The 23486-nt window shown below is 47.6% G+C and overlaps 3 gene segments (V, D, J or C); all 3 read left to right on the top strand.

The window, feature by feature from the left end:
* The first annotated feature begins 557 nt into the window (after nt 1–557).
* On the top strand, nt 558–2536 carry LOC113126667 (immunoglobulin kappa variable 6D-21-like). The segment is given in 2 exon segments: nt 558–611; nt 802–2536. Coding segments are annotated over 2 exon segments (360 nt in total).
* A 2829-nt stretch (nt 2537–5365) lies between these two features.
* On the top strand, nt 5366–6060 carry LOC113126675 (Ig kappa chain V region 3381-like). The segment is given in 2 exon segments: nt 5366–5417; nt 5632–6060. Coding segments are annotated over 2 exon segments (357 nt in total).
* Nucleotides 6061–10709: 4649 nt separating this feature from the next.
* Nucleotides 10710–11572, top strand: LOC113126681 (immunoglobulin kappa variable 1D-12-like). The segment is given in 2 exon segments: nt 10710–10759; nt 10887–11572. Coding segments are annotated over 2 exon segments (354 nt in total).
* Nucleotides 11573–23486: the final 11914 nt, after the last annotated feature.

Raw genomic sequence — 23486 nt, 5'->3', positions numbered from 1 at the left:
TGCCTTACTGCAGAGACTGAACCTGCCAAAGCAAATGGGAGGACACACCCTCTCTGACTATTAACTCAGAAATCAAACAAGCTCAGTGAGACTAAAAGTTCTGTGTGCAGCTTTCAGTCCCATCACATGATCATCCTCAGCACATGGACTTTCCCAGTTGTCACTGAGCTGTGGATGTTCAAATTTCCATTCCTCTGAGCATTTTGGGACAAATGATCCACACTGGCTTCAGAGTCAAAGCATCATTTCACTTTGGCAAACTCATGTCTCAGCTTCACTTGGTGAAATCTCCACTTTACAAACACACAAACATGTCACAGCTGTTTTCACATCAATCTACAAAGAAGTGGACGAGTTCACTGCCAGACTGTTTGATCCTGTACATGTGAATATGCAGCAGTGAGGAGGAAGCAGGCTGCCATGGTGAGGGCAGCTGCAGCTGACTGACTCTGTGTGTTTGCATATGTGTCCTGCCTCTGTGCTCCAGACGTTAAGAGGCCAGTGTTGATCAGTGGCTGTCCAGGCCTTTCAGAGCCACCCACACGCCGGCAGCACCATGATGATGATGTCCCTGACTCTACTGCTGGCCACCCTGGGGCTCCTGGTTCAGGGTGAGACTCTCTTCTGAAAACTTTGCTTCAGGATGCAGCCAGGTTCACCACAATGATGTTCTGCGCTGATGGAGAAACGCTGACACGAGCAGCCCTGAGCTTCTTCCATCTATTGTCCATGTTAAAGAAATTATCCTCTTCTGTTTGGATGATGGTCGTCTTTCTCCAAGCTCTTTTTCATGTTTTCCAGGTTCATCAGGACAAATCACCCTGACTCAGTCTCCTGGATCTCAGTCTGTTGTTCCACGACAGACTGTCAGCATCAGATGTAAAGCCAGTTCAGGTGTTGGCAGCTCACTCCACTGGTACCTTCAGAAACCTGGAGACGCTCCTAAACTCCTGATTTATTATGCTACAAATCGTCAGTCTGGAGTTTCTGATCGTTTCAGTGGAAGTGGATCTGGGACTGACTTCACTCTGACCATCAGTAGAGTTCAGGCAGAAGATGCAGGAGTTTATTACTGTCAGCAGAGTAGCAGCTGGCCGCTCACACAGTGAAACAACGTCGTACAAAAACCTCCCTCAGCTGCAGAGGAACTGATCTGACTCCACAGCTGCACTGAAACTCAAAACAACAAAGTACCGGAGGACACTACAGTCAGCAAGTGACTTATTTATTATTAAACTACATTATATTAAAGACAGTCAACAGAAAATTATTTCATAAATAGATGAAACATTTCAGCCATGACTGAACTACAGACTGTCTACATGTTTTTTATTGTTCATATATTTATTTCTATGGTTTGATGTCCAACAGAGTGACGTGTTTCCCTTCAAACCAACAGTGAAGAAAAAGTTTTATGTTTGTAATTTTTCTCATGATGTTGCTTCTGTGTTTGGATATCTGGATTAGAGACTCTGGGCTTTTATTTTGAAAAGGAAGTGTAGCACATATGTGGGCTGACCTCCAGATTAGATGATTAACCTATTAACGAATGTCATCACTTGCTTATGGCAGGCTAGGGATACCAGAAGACTTAGTTCGGCTCAGGGAGCTGTGGTGAAGTAAATGATGACACAAAGAGGAAATTGATTAGTGATGGGACCTTATACTGAGGGTGAGACTGACAAAACAACAACACCAACATATAACAATATAAACCCCAGGCTATATACAATCTGCAGATTTGGGTTAGATCTGGTTTCAGGGTAGATGAAGCAGTTGGAAATACACTTCACTATTTAGGTCCCAGTTCACAACAAAGCAATAAGTTGACCAACATAATTACAGAAATTATACAGTAACAACATTCACAATTGCACAGGACCTTGTACCCAGACAGATGATGAGTCCGCACCACAAACGGCACCTGGTCAGTAACAACTCGTACACACTACACACATGCACCACACAGAACAGTGCAGACCATGTGCCCTTCAGTGCCTGCAAACTGTCCATGGGATGTGACTTGTCCAAGGCCGAGGAGCAGCTTCAGTGGAAATGTGTGGCTGTGAGTGAGTTAGTGAGGGGACCAGGGCTGAAACAGCCTCCTACCAGACCCACAGGAGGACGGGGTCAAACTGGAGAACTCCAGGCTGCTTGTAGCTCGCCATCAGGTTTGTTTGACCCCAAACAGGAGTGTGTCTGACCCATATCCAGTATGAACCAGTAACACGGCTCTCCACAGCATCACAGTCCCTCAGTACCATGACATGTTTAAACCAAGCAATAAAAATGAAGAGTAAAGTGCTGGGTTGGTATTAAAGTCATCAAAACACAACAGAATAATTCCTAGAGATTATTGGTGTCAATAGAAACACACTGATGCTAACACTGATGCTAGTAGCAACATGCTAACACTGATGCTAGTAGCAACATGCTAACACCAATGACACAAACAGACTCACCAATTCCAGTTGATAAACAGGCACCGAACGGCTCCTACAGCGGCGGTAGTTGGTTGCTAAGATCATAGAATAGCAGGTTTAAGTTTACAGTGAATTTAACACTGAACCAAAGAGGAAATAAGCCTTTGTTTGTTTATTGGTTTGTCTGTTTGTTTGTTTGTTTGTTTGCGAACATAAGTGTTACAGTTCTCCCGTAGCTTTCGCCTCGCGCTAGTGAAGGGAGAACCGGAAACAGTTTGTGACTCCAACTACAAAGAACGCGATTGGCTGGCCAAGTCACATGACTGCCGGCCATGCTACGTCGATGTAGTGGTGCGTTCAAGGACTCATGGGTGTGAAACAATACTAACCAAGGCGGGTTTGGACCTGGGTTAGAGAAGACCATCATAGTGTCTGTTGTCAGCTCTGATTTTTATATCTTTAAAAAACTTGACAAAGTAATGATTCTATCCACACATACCACATACAGCAGTCGGTTTCTTTTGTTTTTATTACAGATCACAATTTTTATCTGTAGTGTTAGGAAATAAATGTAGTCTGGAAACTTTGACACAATCACTGTTATAGAAAACTAGCAAACATATCTGGAAGGAAGAACAAAAATAGAATGTGATTTTCAGAGTAAAACCAGAATCAGAGTCCAGTGTTTCTTCTCTCTCCTCACAGTCTGTTGGACAAAATGTGGTTGTGACTCAGCCAGGAGCCAAATCCCTGCAGCCTGGTCAAACTGACTGTAAGGCCAGTACAAAAGTATATCAGTACTCTGGACAACAGTACTACCTCTCCTGGTACCAACAGAAACCTGGAGAAGCTCCTAAACTTCTGATCTACAGAACATCAAACAGATGGTCAGGAATCTCATCCAGATTCAGTGGAAGTGGAGCAGGAAATGGAATCGACTTCACTCTGACCATCAGTGGAGTCCAGGCTGAAGATGCAGCAGTTTATTACTGTCAGAGTGAACACTACATCAACAGTCAGTGGGTGTTCACACAGTGAAAAATGGTTGTACAAAAACCTCCCTCAGTCAGACTGAACAGAAACTGAACTGACTGCTGCAGCTGGAAACTACTGCAGAGACTGATACAGTTCACTGAGGACACACACACACACACACACAGGTCAAATCAACATTTAACAAAAACAGGTCCAATGATCCAAAATGATGTTGATGGAATTTAAACTCCTTTCTCCATGACAGCGTCTCACCATCCTTTCATATCCCAGTATAATCCCATGGTTTTAAGGGATTGGCCAAAGAATCAAGATGAGCCAAACTGGGACAGTCAGTGAGAAAATGCCTGCTCATGACCTTTGCCCTCAGCCTCATACTGGATCCCAGCTGTTTCAAGTTCTGTTCCCAGTCCAAAATAAAGTCATCAGCAGCAGAAACCTTCATGATCAAAGACCCAAACAGCCTCTGCACATACAGTTCATATCCCTACATCAACATATATATACAGTGAATCTGGTGACAAATGACATTCGTCTGAACACAGACGCTGGCAGAGTCTCTGTCTTAGTACTGTTGGATCTGAGTGCTGCTTTTGACACAGTGGACCATGTGATCCTGTTACTGGCACTGGTACTGCCCTGAAATGGTTTAAGTGCTATTTTCATGACAGGATGTACTTCATTGAAATTGGTAACTGTGTCTCAGACCAAATGGAATTTACATGTGGGGTCCCACAGGGGTCTATCTTGGGACCCCTTTTGTTCAAGCTTTACATGTTTCTTTTAGGTCAGTTAATACACAGCAATAATGTGTCCTACCATAACTATGCAGATGACACTCAGATTTACATTTCACTCACAGCAGGTGAGTATGGACCAGTCGATTCACTGTGTCACTGCATTCAGAATGTTGCTGCTCTGGTCCTGACCAGAACCTCGAAGTACAACCACATTACTCCTGTTCTCAGATCTCTGCGCTGGCTTCCTGTCACTCAGGGAACAGACTTTAAAACAGCACTGCTTGTGTATAAGTCCCTTCATGGCTCAGCACCACAGTACATCTCTGACATGTTGGTGCCATATGAACCATCTCGGACTCTTGAGAACATCAGGGACAGGCCTTCTGCACGTGCCCAGAGTCGGGACTAAACAGGGAGAAGTAGCGTTTCAGTTTTATGCACCTAAAATCTGGAATAGTCTCCTGATGATGTTAGACAGGCCTCATCTCTGACAATGTTTAAGTCCAAGCTAAAAACTTTTCTTTTTAGCTCAGCATATGACGACTGAAAGTGTTTTATCTGAACTCAGTCTCCTGTAATTTCATTTAAAGTTCATTTTCTACTATTTCCTGTTTCGTTTTTTGCCTATGTCCTTTTAACATGTCTTTTATTTCTGTAAAGCACTTTGAATCACTCTGTGTATGAACTGTACTATATAAATAAACTTGATTTGCCTTACTGCAGAGACTGAACCTGCCAAAGCAAATGGGAGGACACACCCTCTCTGACTATTAACTCAGAAATCAAACAAGCTCAGTGAGACTAAAAGTTCTGTGTGCAGCTTTCAGTCCCATCACATGATCATCCTCAGCACATGGACTTTCCCAGTTGTCACTGAGCTGTGGATGTTCAAATTTCCATTCCTCTGAGCATTTTGGGACAAATGATCCACACTGGCTTCAGAGTCAAAGCATCATTTCACTTTGGCAAACTCATGTCTCAGCTTCACTTGGTGAAATCTCCACTTTACAAACACACAAACATGTCACAGCTGTGAATATGCAGCAGTGAGGAGGAAGCAGGCTGCCATGGTGAGGGCAGCTGCAGCTGACTGACTCTGTGTGTTTGCATATGTGTCCTGCCTCTGTGCTCCAGACGTTAAGAGGCCAGTGTTGATCAGTGGCCGTCCAGGCCTTTCAGAGCCACCCACACGCCGGCAGCACCATGATGAAGATGATGTCTCTGACTCTACTGCTGGCCACCCTGGGGCTCCTGGTTCAGGGTGAGACTCTTCTGAAAACTTTGCTTCAGGATGCATCCAGGTTCACCACAATGATGTTCTGCTCTGATGGAGAAACGCTGACACGAGCAGCACTGAGCTTCTTCCATCTATTGTCCATGTTAAAGACATGATCCTCTTCTGTTTGAATGATGATCGTCTTTCTCCAAGCTGGACTGGTCTCAATAAGCCTTCTCCTCTTTTTCATGTTTTCCAGGTTCATCAGGACAAATCACCCTGACTCAGTCTCCTGGATCTCAGTCTGTTGTTCCAGGACAGACTGTCAACATCAGATGTAAAGCCAGTTCAAGTGTTAGCGGCTGGCTCCACTGGTACCTTCAGAAACCTGGAGAAGCTCCTAAACTCCTGATTTATACAGCCACAACCCGTCAGTCTGGAGTTTCTGATCGTTTCAGTGGAAGTGGATCTGGCACTGACTACACTCTGACCATCAGTAGAGTTCAGGCTGAAGATGCAGGAGTTTATTACTGTCAGCAGGGAAGCAGCTTCCCGTTCACACAATGAAATAACGTCGTACAAAAACCTCCCTCAGCTGCAGAGGAACTGATCTGACTCCACAGCTGCACTGAAACTCAAAACAACAGACAAAGAACTGGAGGACACTACAGTCAGCAAGTGACTTATTTATTATTTAACTACATTATATTAAAGACAATCAGTCAACAGAAAATTCTCTCATAAATAGATAAAACATTTCAGCCATGACTGAACTACAGACTGTCTACATGTTTTTTATTGTTCATATATTTATTTATATGGTTTGATGTCCAACAGAGTGACATGTTTCCCTTCAAACCAACAGAGAAGAAAAACTTTTATGTTTGTAATTTTTCTCATGATGTTGCTTCTGTGTTTGGATACCTGGATTAGAGACTCAGGGCTTTTATTTTGGAAAGGAAGTGTAGCACATATGTGGGCTAACCACCAGATTAGATGATTAACCTATTAACGAATGTTAGCACTTGCTTATGGCAGGCTAGGGATACCAGAAGACTTAGTTCGGCTCAGGGAGCTGTGGTGAAGTAAATGATGACACAAAGAGGAAATTGATTAGTGATGGGACCTTATACTGAGGGTGAGACTGACAAAACAACAACACCAACATATAACAATATAAACCCCAGGCTATATACAATCTGCAGATTTGGGTTCGATCTGGTTTCAGGGTAGATGAAGCAGTTGGAAATACACTTCACTATTTAGGTCCCAGTTCACAACAAAGCAATAAGTTGACCAACATAATTACAGAAATTATACAGTAACAACATTCACAATTGCACAGGACCTTGTACCCAGACAGACGATGAGTCCGCACCACAAACGGCACCTGATCAGTAACAACTCGTACACACTACACACATGCACCACACAGAACAGTGCAGACCATGTGCCCTTCAGTGCCTGCAAACTGTCCATGGGATGTGACTTGTCCAAGGCCGAGGAGCAGCTTCAGTGGAAATGTGTGGCTGTGAGTGAGTTAGTGAGGGGACCAGGGCTGAAACAGCCTCCTGCCAGACCCACAGGAGGACGGGGTCAAACTGGAGAACTTCAGGCTGCCCGCCTAGCTCGCCATCAGGTTGAACCCCAAACAGGAGTGTGTCTGACCCGTATCCAGTATGAACCAGTAACACGGCTCTCCACAGCATCACAGTCCCTCAGTACCATGACATGTTTAAACCAAGCAATAACAATGAAGAGCAAAGTGCTGGGTTGGTATTAAAGTCATCAAAACACAACAGAAGAATTCCTAGAGATTATTGGTGTCAATAGAAACACAGTGATGCTAACACTGATGCTAACACTGACGCTAGTAGCAACATGCTAACACTGATGCTAGTAGCAACATGCTAACACTGATGCTAGTAGCAACATGCTAACACCAATGACACAAACAGACTCACCAATTCCAGTTGATAAACAGGCACCGAACGGCTCCTACAGCGGCGGTAGTTGGTTGCTAAGATCATAGAATAGCAGGTTTAAGTTTACAGTGAATTTAACACTGACCCAAAGAGGAAATAAGCCTTTGTTTTTTTTTTTGTTTGTTTGTTAGCCTTCCCCTCGCGCTATTGAAGGGAGAACCGGAAACACCTTGTGATTCCAGCTGCAACGAAGGCGATTGGCTAGCCGAGTCACGACTCTCAGCCATGCCACGTCGATGTAGTGGTGCGTTCAGGGACTCATGGGTGTGAAAGAATACAAACTAAGGCGTGTTTTGACATGGGTTAGAGAAGACCATCATAGTGTCTGTTGTCAGCTCTGATTTTTATATCTTTAAATAACTTGACAAAGTAATGATTCTAGCCACACATACCACATACAGCAGTCGGTTTCTTTTGTTTTTATTACAGATCACAATTTTTATCTGTAAACACTGTCAGTATAATCGTAGAACTGTGTGTTAATGTTAAAATAACCATCCATCCATTTATCCATCCATCTTCTTCCGCTTATCCGGGGCCGGGTCACGGGGGCAGTAGCCCAATCAGGGATACCCAGACTTCCTTCTCCCTGGACACTTCCTCCTGCCCTTCCAGGGGGACATCGAGGCGTTCCCAGGCCAGCCGGGAGACATAGTCCCTCCAGCGTGTCCTGGGTCTACCCCGGGGCCTCCTCCCGGTGGGACATGCCCGGAACACCTCCCCAGGGAGGCGCCCAGGAGGCATCCGAAACAGATGCCCGAGCCACCTCAACTGACTCCTCTCGATGTGGAAAAGCAGCGGCTCTACTCAGAGCTCCTCCAGGGTGACCGAGCTCCTCACCCTATCTCTAAGGGAGCGCCCGGCCACCCTGAGGAGGAAGCTCATTTCAGCCGCTTGTATCCGCGATCTTGTCCTTTCGGTCATGACCTAAAGCTCATGACCATAGGTGAGGGTAGGAACGTAGATTGACTGGTAAATCGAGAGCTTCGCCTTCCGACCTAGCTCCTTCTTCACCACAATGGACCGGTACACCGACCTCATTACTGCTGCCGATACCCCGATCCGTCTGTCAATCTCGTGCTCCATCCTTCCCTCACTCGTGAACAAGACCCCGAGATACTTAAACTCGTCCACCTGAGGCAGGATCTCTCCCCTGGCCTGGAGATGGCAAGCCACCTTTTTCCGGTTGAGTACCATGGCCTCGGACTTGGAGGTGCTGATTCTCATCCCAGCCGCTTCACACTCGGTTGCAAACCGCCCCAGCGCACGCTGGAGATCCTGGCTCGATGGAGCCAACAGGACAACATCATCTGCACAAAGCAGAGATGAAATCGTGTGGTCCCTGAACTGAACTCCCTCCGGCCCCTGGCTGCGCCTAGAAATTCTGTCCATAAAAGTAATGAACAGAACCGGTGACAAAGGGCAGTCCTGCCGGAGTCCAACGTGCACTGGGAACAGGTCTGACTTACTACCGACAATGCGAACCAAGCTCCTGCTCCGTTTGTACAGAGACCGGATAGCCCTCAGCAAAGGCCCCCTGGGCTGACAGATAGTCCTTCACCATGGCCTCACCGAACTCCTCCCATACCCAAGTTTTTGCCACCGTCACCGCCTGGGCTGCAGCACGCTTGGCCCGATGGTACCTGTCAGCTGCTTCGGGAGTCCCACAAGCCAACCAAGCTCGGTAGGACTCCTTCTTTAGCCTGACGGCATCCCTTACCTCCGGTGTCCACCACCGAGTTCGGGGATTTCTGCCACGACAGGCACCCGAAACCTTATGGCCAAAGCTCCTAGCCGCCGCGTTGACAATGGAGGTGGAAAACATAGTCCATTCGGACTCAATGTCCCCAGCCTCAGAGTGTAGTCGATTCCATTTCCCTCCCCCAGGATCTGGTAGAAGCTCTCTCGGAGGTGTGAGCTAAAGACTCCTCTGACAGCGGGTGCGGCCAAACATTCCCAACAGACCCATAGGCCGAAACAACAGTGAGAGACCTATCCCCGACCCGAAGGCGCAGGGAAACCACCCTTTCACTCTGGGGGGAAAACTCCAACACGTGGCGGCTAAGCTGGGGAGCTATGAGCAAGCCCACATCAGCTCACCGCCTCTCACCGCGAGCAACTCCGGAGTAGAAGAGAGTCCAGCCCCTCTCAAGGAGCTGGGTTCCAGAGCCCAGGCTGTGCGTGGAGGTGAGCCCGAATATCTATCTAATATAGTTGGTAACGCTCGACCTCCCGCACAAGCTCAGGCTCCTTCCCCCCCAGTGAGGTGACATTCCATGTCCCTAGAGCCAGTTTCAGCATACAGGGATCGGGTCGCCGAGGTCCCCGCCCTCAACCACTGCCCGATCCACTAGGCACTGGCCCTTTATGGATCCTCCTGCGGGTGGTGGGTCCACAGAAGGGTGGCCCCACATTGCTCTTTGCCCAGCTGGGCCCCATGGGGGGAGACCCAGTCACCAAGCGCTCGCCAACGGGCCCCAACCCCAAGCCTGGCTCCAGGGTGGGGCCCCGGCTTCGCCATGCCGGGCGACGTCATGGTCCTCAGTTTTCGGTTAGGTTAAATAACCTAATCAATAAATAACACACAGGGAAACAGAACTGATTTGATGATCTGATCTTTATTAGTCTGGAAACTTTGACACAATCACCGTTAGAGAAAACTAGCAAACATATCTGGAAGGAAGAAAAAAAATAGAAAGAGATTTTCAGAGTAAAACCAGAATCAGAGTCCAGTGTTTCTTCTCTCTCCTCAGAGTCTGTTGGACAAAATGTGGTTTTGACTCAGCTAGAAGCCAAATCCCTGCAGCCTGGTCAAACTGTCACTATTGACTGTAAGGCCAGTACATCAGTACTCTGGACCACAGTACTACCTCTCATGGTACCAACAGAAACCTGGAGAAGCTCCGAAAATTCTGATGTACACAACATCAAACAGACAGTCAGGAATCTCATCCAGATTCAGTGGAAGTGGAGCAGGAAATGGAATCGACTTCACCCTGACCATCAGTGGAGTCCAGGCTGAAGATGCAGCAGTTTATTACTGTCAGAGTTTTCACAACATTAGCAGTCAGCCTGTGATCACACAGTGAAAAATGGTCATACAAAAACCTCCCTCAGTCAGACTGAACAGAAACTGAACCGCCAGACTGTTTGATCCTGTACATGTGAATATGCAGCAGTGAGGAGGAAGCAGGCTGCCATGGTGAGGGCAGCTGCAGCTGACTGACTCTGTGTGTTTGCATATGTGTCCTGCCTCTGTGCTCCAGACGTTAAGAGGCCAGTGTTGATCAGTGGCCGTCCAGGTCTTTCAGAGCCACCCACATGCCGGCAGCACCATGATGATGATGATGAGGATGATGTCTCTGACTCTACTGCTGGCCACCCTGGGGCTCCTGGTTCAGGGTGAGACTCTCTTCTGAAAACTTTGCTTCAGGATGCAGCCAGGTTCACTACAGTGATGGATGATGATCGCCTTTCTCCAAGCTGGACTGGTCTCAATAAGCCTTCTCCTCTTTTTCATGTTTTCCAGGTTCATCAGGACAAATCACCATGACTCAGTCTCCTGGATCTCAGTCTGTTGTTCCAGGACAGACTGTCAACATCAGACGTAAAGCCAGTTCAGGTGTTGGCAGCTGGCTCCACTGGTACCTTCAGAAACCTGGAGAAGCTCCTAAACTCCTGATTTATGCTACAACCCGTCAGTCTCGAGATTCTGATCGTTTCAGTGGAAGTGGATCTGGGACTGACTACACTCTGACCATCAGTAGAGTTCAGGCTGAAGATGCAGGAGTTTATTACTGTCAGCAGAGTAACAGCTTCCCGTTCACACAGTGAAAGAACGTCGTACAAAAACCTCCCTCAGCTGCAGAGGAACTGATCTGACTGCACAGCTGCACTGAAACTCAAACAATATCAAAATATGTGGTTTAGCATCAAAATATGTTTTAACATTAATTTTAATCATTTTGACTTTTAATTCATCCAACACATAATTTAGTAACTAGTTAAAGCAGAGTTTAGATCAGGGCTTCTGTGTTACAGTGAATGTTTGCTCTTCACATCAGGAAAAACATATTTCCAAAGAACTGGTGGACACTACAATTAGCAAACTGTTTTATATGTTTCTCAAAATATTGATTTGTCCCCACATTATAATAATAATGAAAAAAAATTAATCAGTGAACAGAAAAACAATTCACAAACAGATAAAATAATTGACCCACTATAGACCATGTTGACATTTTTATTTATTAACTTAATCATTGAAGTATTTTATTTTTATGTTTCTGATGTCAGGATCCATTTCTCTGGACTTCCTGTTATTTTATTTTGAAGGATCCTGACAGGAACTGGTTTTTGATTATTTCAGTTTCTTTATGTTGACCTAATTAGTTGATTATTTTCACCTGTTTCTTGTTTTGTGCCCGGTCTTTATATACCTTGGTTGTTTCTTGTTTTAGTTGCCGGGTTGTCTGTTATGTATTCTTTTGAGTGCTGCCAAGACAGTGTTTTGAGTGGACTACCTTTTGTTCTCCCAGAGTTAAGTATTTTGTCTCTTTTGGTCTTTGTTAGTTTTCTGGTCCTTTTCCCATGTCCTCTGTTCATGTGTCTTAGTCTCGTTTCATGTTTTATGCCCTTGTTGTTTCCATGCCTTGATTCCCCGTATTCATGCTCTCGTTTCCCGTGTGTCTGGTGCGTCTCCTTAAATGTGTGTGACCCAGACCCTTCATGCCCTGTTACCCTTGTGTCCATGTTCCTGCTCCCTGTGTAGTCTGATGCGTCTCCCCAGTTGTGTGTGACCCAGACTACCTCATGTTGTAATTCCCTTAATGTGTTCATGTTCTCTTGTGGTCTGGTGCGTCTCCCGAGGTGTGTGTGTGTGACCCAGACCTTCATGCCCTGACTCCCCGTCTCTCATGTTCAAGTGTCTGTGTGATCTGGTGCGTCTCCCAAGTGTGTGTGACCCAGACTCCTCCGGCCTTGTTCCCTCGTGTCCTTGTCCTATGTTCATGTTTTGTCCTTGCTACCCTGCCTAGACCTATCCCCTTTTGCCTTGAGTTTTGTTCTTGTTTTTCCTAGTCCTGTTAATAAAGTCTTGTGTTGAACATTAGGTACCAGTGTGGGCGCTTCCTTGGTCCAAAATTTATAATAGTTCCCCGAGTCCTGACAGTACAACCCGGCCACAAGATTAAGCGGACCACGCCCCTTTTTTCCCTTCCTGGTACTAGTTTTGTTTCTCAGTAGTTTTTGATCACTACGTTCCCTGTTTGAGTTTTTTTTTCAGTCACGTAGGCAGACCCAGGAGTTTTTTTTTCCCGCGCTCTTTTCCTTTCCCTCCTTCCCACCATGTACTCTTCGTGCCATAGTCAGACTCACCTACAGACCATGCAGCAGCTCCGTTCTTGCCCTCCTTTGTCCAGAGCCGTGGACTGTTTGAGGATGGGAACTTATCTCGTCAGTCCCGTTCCCACCTCACCACCACGTCACGCCCAAGATCCTGACCCGGTAGACATCCTCACCTGGTTTACCAGACAGGCCCAGAAGCAAGACCCAAGGTACTCGGTGGGGTCATTTTTGGACGATCCGCTTGACAGCGAGTACTCCTCCGACGAATTCTTAGATGACCTCGTCACATACAATCCCTCAGTGCGTTTTGGGGGGCACTATTCTGTCTATCCAGGCCATTGGGATTCACCCGTTCCACGTCCCCCCTCCAGACGCCGAAATCGCCGCCGGCATCGACATCAGACCCTGGACCAGCTCCCCGACAACGACTCAGACTGGGAGACCCTCGACGAAGAGGACTGGGAGTCCTTTGATGAGGACGACTTCGTCTGGGGTTCCCACCGAAATCCTTTCCGCGGTACCCGGCTGGCTATCAGGTCCGGAGGGCTGCCGCGGAGAGGAGTGCCACAGTCCCCCTTGCCACAGCAGTCTGCTTCGCCCCAGTGTCCACTTGGCCTGCCCCCTCGACGACAGCAGCGGAGTCGCCGTCGTCGGAAAGGACCAGCCCGAGAATTTTTGCATCCCGATGAGGTCACCTCTGCCGGGATTCCTCTCACTCCCCCACAGCTACAAGAGCAGCCGTCTCATCCAGCGCCGTCTCATCCAGCGCCGTCTCATCCAGCGCCGTCTCATCCAGCGCCGTCTCATCCAGCGCCGTCTCATCCAGCGCCGTCTCATCCAGCGCCGTCTCATCCAGCGCCGTCTCATCCAGCGCCGTCTCATCCAGCGCCGTCTCATCCAGCGCCGTCTCATCCAGCGCCGTCTCATCCAGCGCCGTCTCATCCAGCGCCGTCTCATCCAGCGCCGTCTCATCCAGCGCCGTCTCATCCAGCGCCGTCTCATCCAGCGCCGTCTCATCCAGCGCCGTCTCATCCAGCGCCGTCTCATCCAGCGCCGTCTCATCCAGCGCCGTCTCATCCAGCGCCGTCTCATCCAGCGCCGTCTCATCCAGCGCCGTCTCATCCAGCGCCGTCTCATCCAGCGCCGTCTCATCCAGCGCCGTCTCATCCAGCGCCGCCTCATCCAGCGCCGCCTCATCCAGCGCCGCCTCATCCAGCGCCGCCTCATCCAGCGCCGCCTCATCCAGCGCCGCCTCATCCAGCGCCGCCTCATCCAGCGCCGCCTCGCCGGTCACAGCCTTCAGTGCCTCCAGTGCCGCCTCGTTGGTCACGGCCTCCAGGGCCGTCTCTCCAGTCATCGCCTCTGGAACCCCTACAGTTACCCCAGCACCAGCAACGTCCACAATGTCCAGACCTGCCCGAGCTCCCGGAGTTTCCTGGATTGTCCACTTTCCTCTATCTTCCAGAACTCCCAGAGTTCCCACACCTGCTTCATCCGCCAGAACTTCCTCTGCAGCAGCCAGATCCTCCAGAGTACCCATCGCCGTCTGAGCTGCCGGAACCACTGGACTGGTCAGAACCGCCACAGTCTCCAGTGCTTCCGGATCTGCCTCACCGCCAGCCTCAGCTTCCAGTCCTGCCTCAGCTTCCAGGTCTACCTCCACTTCAGCTTCCAGATCCGTCTCACCTTCAGCCTCAACTTCAGCTTCCAGATCCGTCTCACCTTCAGCCTCAGCTTCCAGATTCGTCTCACCTTCAGCCTCAACTTCAGCTTCCAGATTCGTCTCACCTTCAGCTTCCACTTCAGCTTCCGGATTCGTCTCACCTTCAGCTTCAACTTCAGCCTCCAGATTCGCCTTGGCCTTGGCTTCAGCTCTCAGACCCGCCTCGGCTTCAACTCCCGAGTCTTCTTCAGCTTCCAGATCTAGTTCAGCCTCAGCCTTCAGTTCTGCCTCAGCTTCCAAATTCGCCTCATCTCCAGCCTCCAGATTTGCTTCATCTTCAGCTCCCAGACCCGCCTCGGCTTCAACTCCCGAGTCTTCTTCTGCTTCCAGGTCTGCCTGAGTTTCAGCCCCCAGATCCACCTCGGCTTCCGCTCCCAGATTCGCCTCGGCTTCAACTTCCGAGTCTTCTTCGGCTTCCAGATTCGCCTCGGCTTCGGCTTCAGCTCCCAGATCCGCCTCGGCTTCAACTCCCGAGTGTTCTTCAGCTTCCAGATCTGCTTCAGCCTCAGCTTCCAGATCCACCTCGGCTTCCGCTCCCAGATTCGCCCCGGCTTCAGCCTCAGCTTCCAGATCCACCTCGGCTTCAGCTTCCTGGTCCGCCTCGGCCTGAGCTTCCTGAGCCACCGCAGCAGCTACCTGTGCTTCCTGAACCTCTGCCTTCGCCACAGCTGTCGGAGCCTCCTTCTCCACAGTCTCCACAGTCTCCACAGTCTCCACAGTCTCCACAGTCTCCACAGTCTCCACAGTCTCCACAGTCTCCACAGTCTCCACAGTCTCCACAGTCTCCACAGTCTCCACAGTCTCCACAGTCTCCACAGTCTCCACAGTCTCCACAGTCTCCACAGTCTCCACAGTCTCCACAGTCTCCACAGTCTCCACAGTCTCCACAGTCTCCACAGTCTCCAGCATTGCCACGTCTGCCACAGCAACAGCCTCAAACCCGTGTCCGTATGAGAGGTCGCCCGCCAGAGCGACCTCGAATCATCGCCCGCCGGAGAGGCCGCCCTCCGGAGCGGTCCAGAACCTTCGCCCGCCGGCGAGGCCGCCCGCCGGAGCGGTTCCGACCCTTCGGCGGCCGGAGAGGCCGTCCACCCGAACAACCTCGAGTCCACGCCCGCCGGAGAGGCCGTCCACCCGAACAACCTCGAGTCCACGCCCGTCGGAGAGGCCGTCCACCAGAGCGGTCCCGAACCTTCGGCTGCCTGAGAGGCCGTCCACCAGAGCGGTCTCGGACCTTCGCCCGCTGGAGAGGTCGTCCACCAGAACGATTCCAGACTTTTGTCCTCCGGAGTGACGCCTGAGACCGTTTGTTTTGCCCCACCCGCCCGCCCTCAGGAGCCCTCCTCCTAGGACCCCCACCGCCCACCCAGTTGCAGTGTTTGGACGGTTTGAAGGCCGTCAGGGGCCGGCCTTTGAGGGGGGGGGTACTGTCAGGATCCATTTCTCTGGACTTCCTGTTATTTTATTTTGAAGGATCCTGACAGGAACTGGTTTTTGATTATTTCAGTTTCTTTATGTTGACCTAATTAGTTGATTATTTTCACCTGTTTCTTGTTTTGTGCCCGGTCTTTATATACCTTGGTTGTTTCTTGTCTTAGTTGCCGGGTTGTCTGTTATGTATTCTTTTGAGTGCTGCCAAGACAGTGTTTTGAGTGGACTACCTTTTGTTCTCCCAGAGTTAAGTATTTTGTCTCTTTTGGTCTTTGTTAGTTTTCTGGTCCTTTTCCCATGTGCTCTGTTCATGTGTCTTAGTCTCGTTTCATGTTTTATGCCCTTGTTGTTTCCATGCCTTGATTCCCCGTATTCATGCTCTCGTTTCCCGTGTGTCTGGTGCGTCTCCTTAAATGTGTGTGACCCAGACCCTTCATGCCCTGTTACCCTTGTGTCCATGTTCCTGCTCCCTGTGTAGTCTGATGCGTCTCCCCAGTTGTGTGTGACCCAGACTACCTCATGTTGTAATTCCCTTAATGTGTTCATGTTCTCTTGTGGTCTGGTGCGTCTCCCGAGGTGTGTGAGTGTGACCCAGACCTTCATGCCCTGACTCCCCGTCTCTCATGTTCAAGTGTCTGTGTGATCTGGTGCGTCTCCCAAGTGTGTGTGACCCAGACTCCTCCGGCCTTGTTCCCTCGTGTCCTTGTCCTATGTTCATGTTTTGTCCTTGCTACCCTGTCTAGACCTATCCCCTTTTGCCTTGAGTTTTGTTCTTGTTTTTCCTAGTCCTGTTAATAAAGTCTTGTGTTGAACATTAGGTACCAGTGTGGGCGCTTCCTTGGTACAAAATTTATAATAGTTCCCCGAGTCCTGACATCTGACTCCTCATAAATAATGAAAAAGCAGATTTGTTGCAGTTTAAAGTTTGCATAGTAAATGTTTTATATTCAACATTATTATTGAACTACAGATTCATATTGTTGTTTGTTGTTGTTTTTATGTCCAACAAATTCAGATGTTCCTCCCTCTCCAACATCAGTGAAGGAAAAGTTTCCATAAAAGTAAAAACTAGAAATCTTAATTGAGACGTCTCTAAATTGATGTAAATGTTTCAATGATGTTCACGTGTGCTGAGTTTGAATATCTGGATTAGAATTAATGCCTTTGTTTTGTAAAGAAAGAACATCACAGTGTCTGTTGTCAGATCTTTTGTTCTTTCAGACTGACACTGCTCAAATGTAAAAATATTTGAAGTTGAAAGTAGTTTTTCACTTTTTGAGTGTCTCTATATGCTGATGATATTTGACTTTATATTTCCAATGTCTGCATTTCCTCAGACACTGAATATTTGTTTCCTCAGAAAATTAATAAGGATATAAACTTTTAATTGCACAAAAGTAAAAGTTAAACTTATCTATTACTATCATCTGGGCTAAAAAAGTAAAATATTGTTGAGAGCAATGAATGAATGTGATGAATAAAAAAAAAAAAAAAGATACCTCATAAAAACAGTCTGTAAAACACAGCTGCTGATATAAACATGAACTAAAACTGAGCTCCAGAAAACACCCAAATTAAGCCTCACCCTGTACCGGGTCTACAGAGTCTGGAAGTGAGTGTAGACTAGAAAGAAGGGACTACAGGGCCCCAGTCCCAAGGCAGCTACCCCAAAGCTAGTGAGTGTAGACTAGAAAGAAGGGACTACAGGGCCCCAGTCCAAAGGCAGCTACCCCAAAGCTTTACCTGCTGAGAGTGAAGTAGTTCATACCTGTTCACAGTAGATGGTCACATATGCACATACAGGCTGTGTTAGAATAAGGGCATTGTAAATTGCTAACTGTGTTATGAGAATTGTCATTTTGCAGATAGATTTATGTAAAGGGTGCAACCAGGCATATCACAGTCAAGGATGTTCTCTGTTTTTCTGTGCAAATCACCAAGACATGTAAAGATATGGATGTGAACTCTGTATGAACTTTGAAGTTAACCTATGTTTCAACTTTCCCCTGTTGTGTAAAGTGAGACGGTGCCTGGAACCCATGTAACCACCTCCAGATATAAATTAAAGTGTTCTGAGCGGGCTCGGGGCTGCAGCCGGAGATAAGCAACAAGTTTGTATCTCCTAACAGTCACGAGCTCAACCTAGAACAAAGAAAAGAAAGTCTCTGTTTAAATGTTTGATTAGAACCAACATTTATTGGTGTTTCCGCCCGGTTTCCAATATAGCATCAACGGTGAAGAGGAGGACGAGGACGCTGGAAAACTGCGCGCAGTCGGTCCCATAGGGCACCGAGGAAAATCCACCCTCGTGAATTCGACGGGAGGTCGGTGTCTACTCGCCTGAAAAGATCCTCTTCACTTCTGCTGCTTGACGGAGGCCGGACAAGAGACGTTTCTGCAGAAATAGGTGAGCTGCGTTGACTTCTATGTCTGGGACATAGCAGTGTCTGGGACACTAGAAAGCAGCTGCAGAGTTCGTCAGGGACGAAACCTATGTCAGGGACATAGCAGTGTCAGGGACACTAGAAAGCAGCTGTAAGTTCGTCAGGGACGAAACCTATGTCAGCGACATAGCAGTGTCAGGGACACTTGAAAAGTAAAAGCGCTATTCGTCAGGGACGAAAAGAAAGTATCAGGGATACTGAAACACGTGTGAGTGAATGAGAGCGTGTGACTGATGGTAGTTGACGGACTATTGTCGGCTGAATAGAGCAGTGTCACTACCTATTTAAACTGTGTATTTTGTTGGGCACAAGTAAAAATCGAAAAGTTGAGTGTGGTGGACGGCTGTATCCGCAGGTAATTAGTACCTGTAGAAGCTTGATACAGTGGACGATCCCCGCGCTGTTGTGACTGATCGTTTGCTTGTGCCAAAGTTGCAACTATGGGAAAGGGGAAACAGTAAACCCCAATTAATAGGGGATCCTAAATTTATGAACACTTATTCTCCCGGATCAGCGAGATATTTAGGAGAATGGAAGAAAAAGTATGAGTTTCCTGGAAAATTGGAAACCTGCGCATGCGATAAATTGGTAACTTAGTTAAAAGCAGAAATGGCCATAGTAGAACCTAGGAAAATTGATAAATTTAAACTTCAGCTCATTGAGGCAGTAAAGTGGCAAGAGCAAGCGGAGAAGAGAAGAGAAGAGATAAAAGTCCCTCATAGCAGCCCTCCAGGAGGACCCAGCTGATTTTGTAGGGCACCCACAAGCATTAATTCAACAAGGAGAAGCGGCTGCTGCGGCTGCCGCACCTGTGACGGGGGCAGCGAGGACAGCTGCGGCCCCGCCTCCTACGGCTGGACTTGCTCTAATCAGTCCTAGTCACACTAGATCAGGAAATCTGTATGGTCCTTTAAGTGATGAGGTCCAAGGACTGGCAGAGGCTATGTCAAAATTAAGTCCGTTTAGGGACCTCCAGGGTGATGGGTCAAGGATGGGGCCCCGTCCTGATCCGCCGCCCTGGCCACCATTGACTGACCCAGCCAGCATCTTTCCAGCCATAGAGGTGCCTAACCCTCATTTTGGAGTAGGGAATGATAATAGGCCCCTTCTCCTGGTAAGGAGACCGTGGTCTTGTAAGGAGCTAGAGGATGCAGTAAAAGGGCTAGGGGACCCCTTCGCTAATGTTCGTCAATGGATTGTAAATCTGCAACAATTTAGACAAACTTACAATTTGGACGGGCAGGAGATTGACTCCGTGTGCAGGAAAGCTTTAGGACACAGATATGGAGGAGTGAGGGGAGGATATACAGGGCGGACTCCGGGGGGGAGGTTTTGGCCCCCGGAGACCCAGTCTTAGACAACCAAGTTGCATTACTGACAGATAGAGTAAAAAAATGCATTTGTTAAACCTCCTGATTACCAAGCTATTGCCCAATGTAAACAGAAAGAAGGTGAGGATGTGCAGGACTATAGAGGACGGCTAGAGGAGGTGTTTAAGACAAACAGTGGTTTGGATCCCTCTGACACTGTCGCTTCCCCCTATCAGCAACAACTGAAACAGGCCTTGCTGAGTGGGTTTCTTCCGTCCATCACCCACCACATCCGAAAGCTAAATATTAATACACCCACAGATGGAGTGACTCGAATAATGAATTATGCACAGCATGCCCAAGACTTACAGAAACATAAATCAGAACAACAATCAAAAGCTGCAGTGTTTGCACTACTGGATGTCATGAGTGACAGGGGAGGAGGAGGTCCTTCACAGTACAGCAGGAGAGGATTCAGAGGAAGAGGCAGAGGTAGAGGGAGCTCAGGAAGAGGTTCTGGAAATAGGAAATGGAAGGATGATGTATGCTATAATTGCGGTAGACCAGGACACTTTGCCCGTGATTGTGATGAGCAGAACCAGAGCTCAGGGAGAGATGAAGGCAGACGATCAGAAGAGTATAGGAGACCAGGACCCTTTAACCCCCAAGCATGACTAGGCCCTACTGTAGATGAAATGCTGGACCTTGAAGAAATTGTAGACACTTATTATAGTGCAGAAGGGAATAAGGTAATGCCCATTAGAATGTTAAAAATTAATGGAGTGAAAATAGAGTTTTTGTGTGACACAGGAGCAGACAGAACAGTCTTGAGGGATAAGGTTCCTGGAGTGACAAGAGGTGATAAGAATATTTTTGTAAAATCAGCAAATGGACAGGTCACCCCTTGCAGTTTCTCCCAGAGTTTTGTGATTGAGGATGAGGCATCTGGCTTTCAGGAAAAGGTAATGGCAGTTTTGTGTCCTAACTGTCCTGTGAATTTATTGGGCAGAGATCTGTTGAGTAAGTTAAAAATATCCCTAGTACCTACTACAAACGGGATGGCAGCCATAGGCCCGGGGGAGGAGATCCCCTCTTATGTAGTGCTGAAACAAGGGGCACCACATTACTGGTGGTCCCTAGATCTGCCCATGCCTGACCCTGGGCGCACAGGAGAGCAGCTCCTGCGCCTGCTGCCTGATCCTCAACCACCACACTCAGAAAGCCTCTCCCCAGAGCAGATGCATGTCACCCTCTATTATAAACACACCCCAGGTCCAGATTTTGACTATGTACGGAAGTTTGAGAAGTTAGGGCCACAGAGAATAACACTTAAGACCCTTTATACTGATAGGAAAGGAAAGGCAGTCTGCTCTGTTAGTCTTCCTCCAGAAGCTAAGCGCCTCTTGATGGGATGGTCACCTAATCCTCACTTGTCAGTGTCTAAGACGAATGACATGCACTGGGAGGAGTTAAAGCAGTTTTTGAATAAAGCTGAGAGTATTTGTGATTGGCATGAAGAAGAAGGAGGCTGGTTTAGTAATAGTGTGGGAAGCTGTTTTTACAAAAACTTAAATTGGGTTGTGACGGCCACTCCCCGTGCTCACATGGGGGAGGATGACCGAGAATGAGTGTTACTTCTGGAGGAGTTAGATCCGTGTTTGGCTGAGGTGCCTGACAGTTTCTGGTCTCGAAGCAAAACTGATGTAGGCCTAATGACTACAGCTCCAGAAGTTATTATTAAGGCCAAATCTGATTATAGACCTAGGATAAAGCAGTATCCCCTTAAACCAGACGCGCTTCAGGGAATCAGGCCTGTAGTACAAGAGATGCTTGATGCAGGGATCCTGGTGAGGGCACCAGAGGCTCAGTGTAACACCCCTATATTCCCAGTGAAAAAAGCTGATGGGAGGAGTTGGAGGATGATTCAAGACTTAAGGGAAGTAAATAAAGCAGTTGAAAGTAGGGCCCCATGTGTCCCAGATCCTCACACTCTGCTGAACCATATAAAACCTGAGATGAAGTGGTTCACGGTTGTGGATCTCAGTAATGCTTTTTTCTCTATCCCAGTACATCCGGACTCACAGGGATGGTTTGGGTTCACCTTTGAGGGAAAGAAACTCACCTACACCAGGTTGCCACAGGGTTATGTTGATAGCCCTACTATATTTGTATCAGAATTGGAAAATTGCCTATCTACATTCCATGTGCCCTCACATAGCCAAATTTTGACCTATGTGGATGATATTTTAATTACATCAGACACTCAGCAGCATAACAAAGACACGGCGATAGCACTGTTCAAACATTTAGAAAGAACAGGTAACAAAGCATCTCCAAAAAAGCTACAGTGGGCTACCTCTGAAGTTGTATTCCTGGGTCATAAACTAACACCAGAAGGCAGAGCCCTGACTGAATCCAGAAAAGCAGCGGCGCAGGGACAGTTTGGAAAATGTAACCTTTACCTCATGGAAGAAGTGAAACAGCCTATAGATTATGAAGTACTTTCAGACATGCAGAAAAGAGCTCCACCGACTGAACAGCAACTTTGGCTCAAAGGAGGAGCCATAATTGAGCAAGATCTTTTTAAGATTAAAGACAAACTTTGCCTACCTAGAAGTCTCTATCATACGGCAGCTATTTTGACGCATGGGCCTTGCCATGTGTCAACAGGAGGGATGGTATATGCAGTGGAAAAGTATTTTCATGCACCAGGTTTTAATAACTACTCAAAAAATTTTTGTAAATCCTGTTTGACTTGCTGTAAGCATAACCCACAGGGAAATCTCAGACCAAAGAGAGGGAGATTCCCCAATCCGGACTATCCATTCCAAGTTATTCACATGGATTTCATAGAGTTGTCACAATGTCAGACATACAAGTATTGTCTTGTTCTGATAGATGCATACTCTAAGTGGGTTGAGATTGTGCCCAGCAAAAGTGCTGATGCACTAACAGTGGCCAAAGCGCTGTGTAAAAGTATAATCCCAGATCATGGAATCCCACAGCGAGTCTACAGTGATAATGGTCCACATTTTGTAAATGAAGTAGTTACGCGGATGTCTAAACATCTGGGGTTTGAATTGAAAAACCACTGTTCATACCATCCCCAAAGTGCAGGCCTGGTAGAAAGAACTAATGGCACTATAAAGATGAGACTGAGGAAAACTATGGAGCAAACGGGAAGGACATGGGTGGAATGTCTCCCCCTGGTGAAAATGTATATGAGGGTCACGCCAACAGACAGAGGCCTGACCCCATTTGAAATCCTTTATGGAAGATCTTTTACACTTCCCATTTGTGAAAATGTGTGTGAAAAACCTCAAGGAGAAACCACATTAGCTGAATGGATGAGCAAGATGTTGCAAACTAGAGAAGTCATGAGTGCAAATAATCTGCCAAGAGATGTTTTGTCTCCACAGGTGCAGAGAGTCAAACCTGGTGACCAAGTCCTGATAAAGGTCATCAAGAGGAAGACCTGGTCCACTCCCAAGTGGGAGGGGCCCTATACAGTGATCCTGACCACTCCCACTGCAGTGAAGATTCAGGAGAGACCTACGTGGATTCATCAGAGCCACTGCAAGATACTACAGCCACTAGGAGCCGAGTAAGGTGGAAGTCAGCCGGTATCAAAACCCTTGGCTGCTGAAGAGACCATCTGATCCTTACTCCCAGCTATGGCTCTCCATCGGCTGATTTTGTGTCTAGGGACACTAAGTATTGTCTGTTATGCAAGCACAGACTGTAAATATTTACAAGACTGTAAATACCACTTGCTCCCAACAAAGGGGTTTCCAATTCGGCATACAGCTACAAAAACTACGGATCAGGACCTACCAAGTATCCTCTTGCAGACATGCTACAGGTTGTGTAAATAC

This window comes from Mastacembelus armatus, chromosome 11 (assembly GCF_900324485.2).
Source record: "Mastacembelus armatus chromosome 11, fMasArm1.2, whole genome shotgun sequence".
Lineage (NCBI taxonomy): Eukaryota > Metazoa > Chordata > Actinopteri > Synbranchiformes > Mastacembelidae > Mastacembelus > Mastacembelus armatus.
This window is presented reverse-complemented; position numbering and strand designations above follow the sequence as displayed.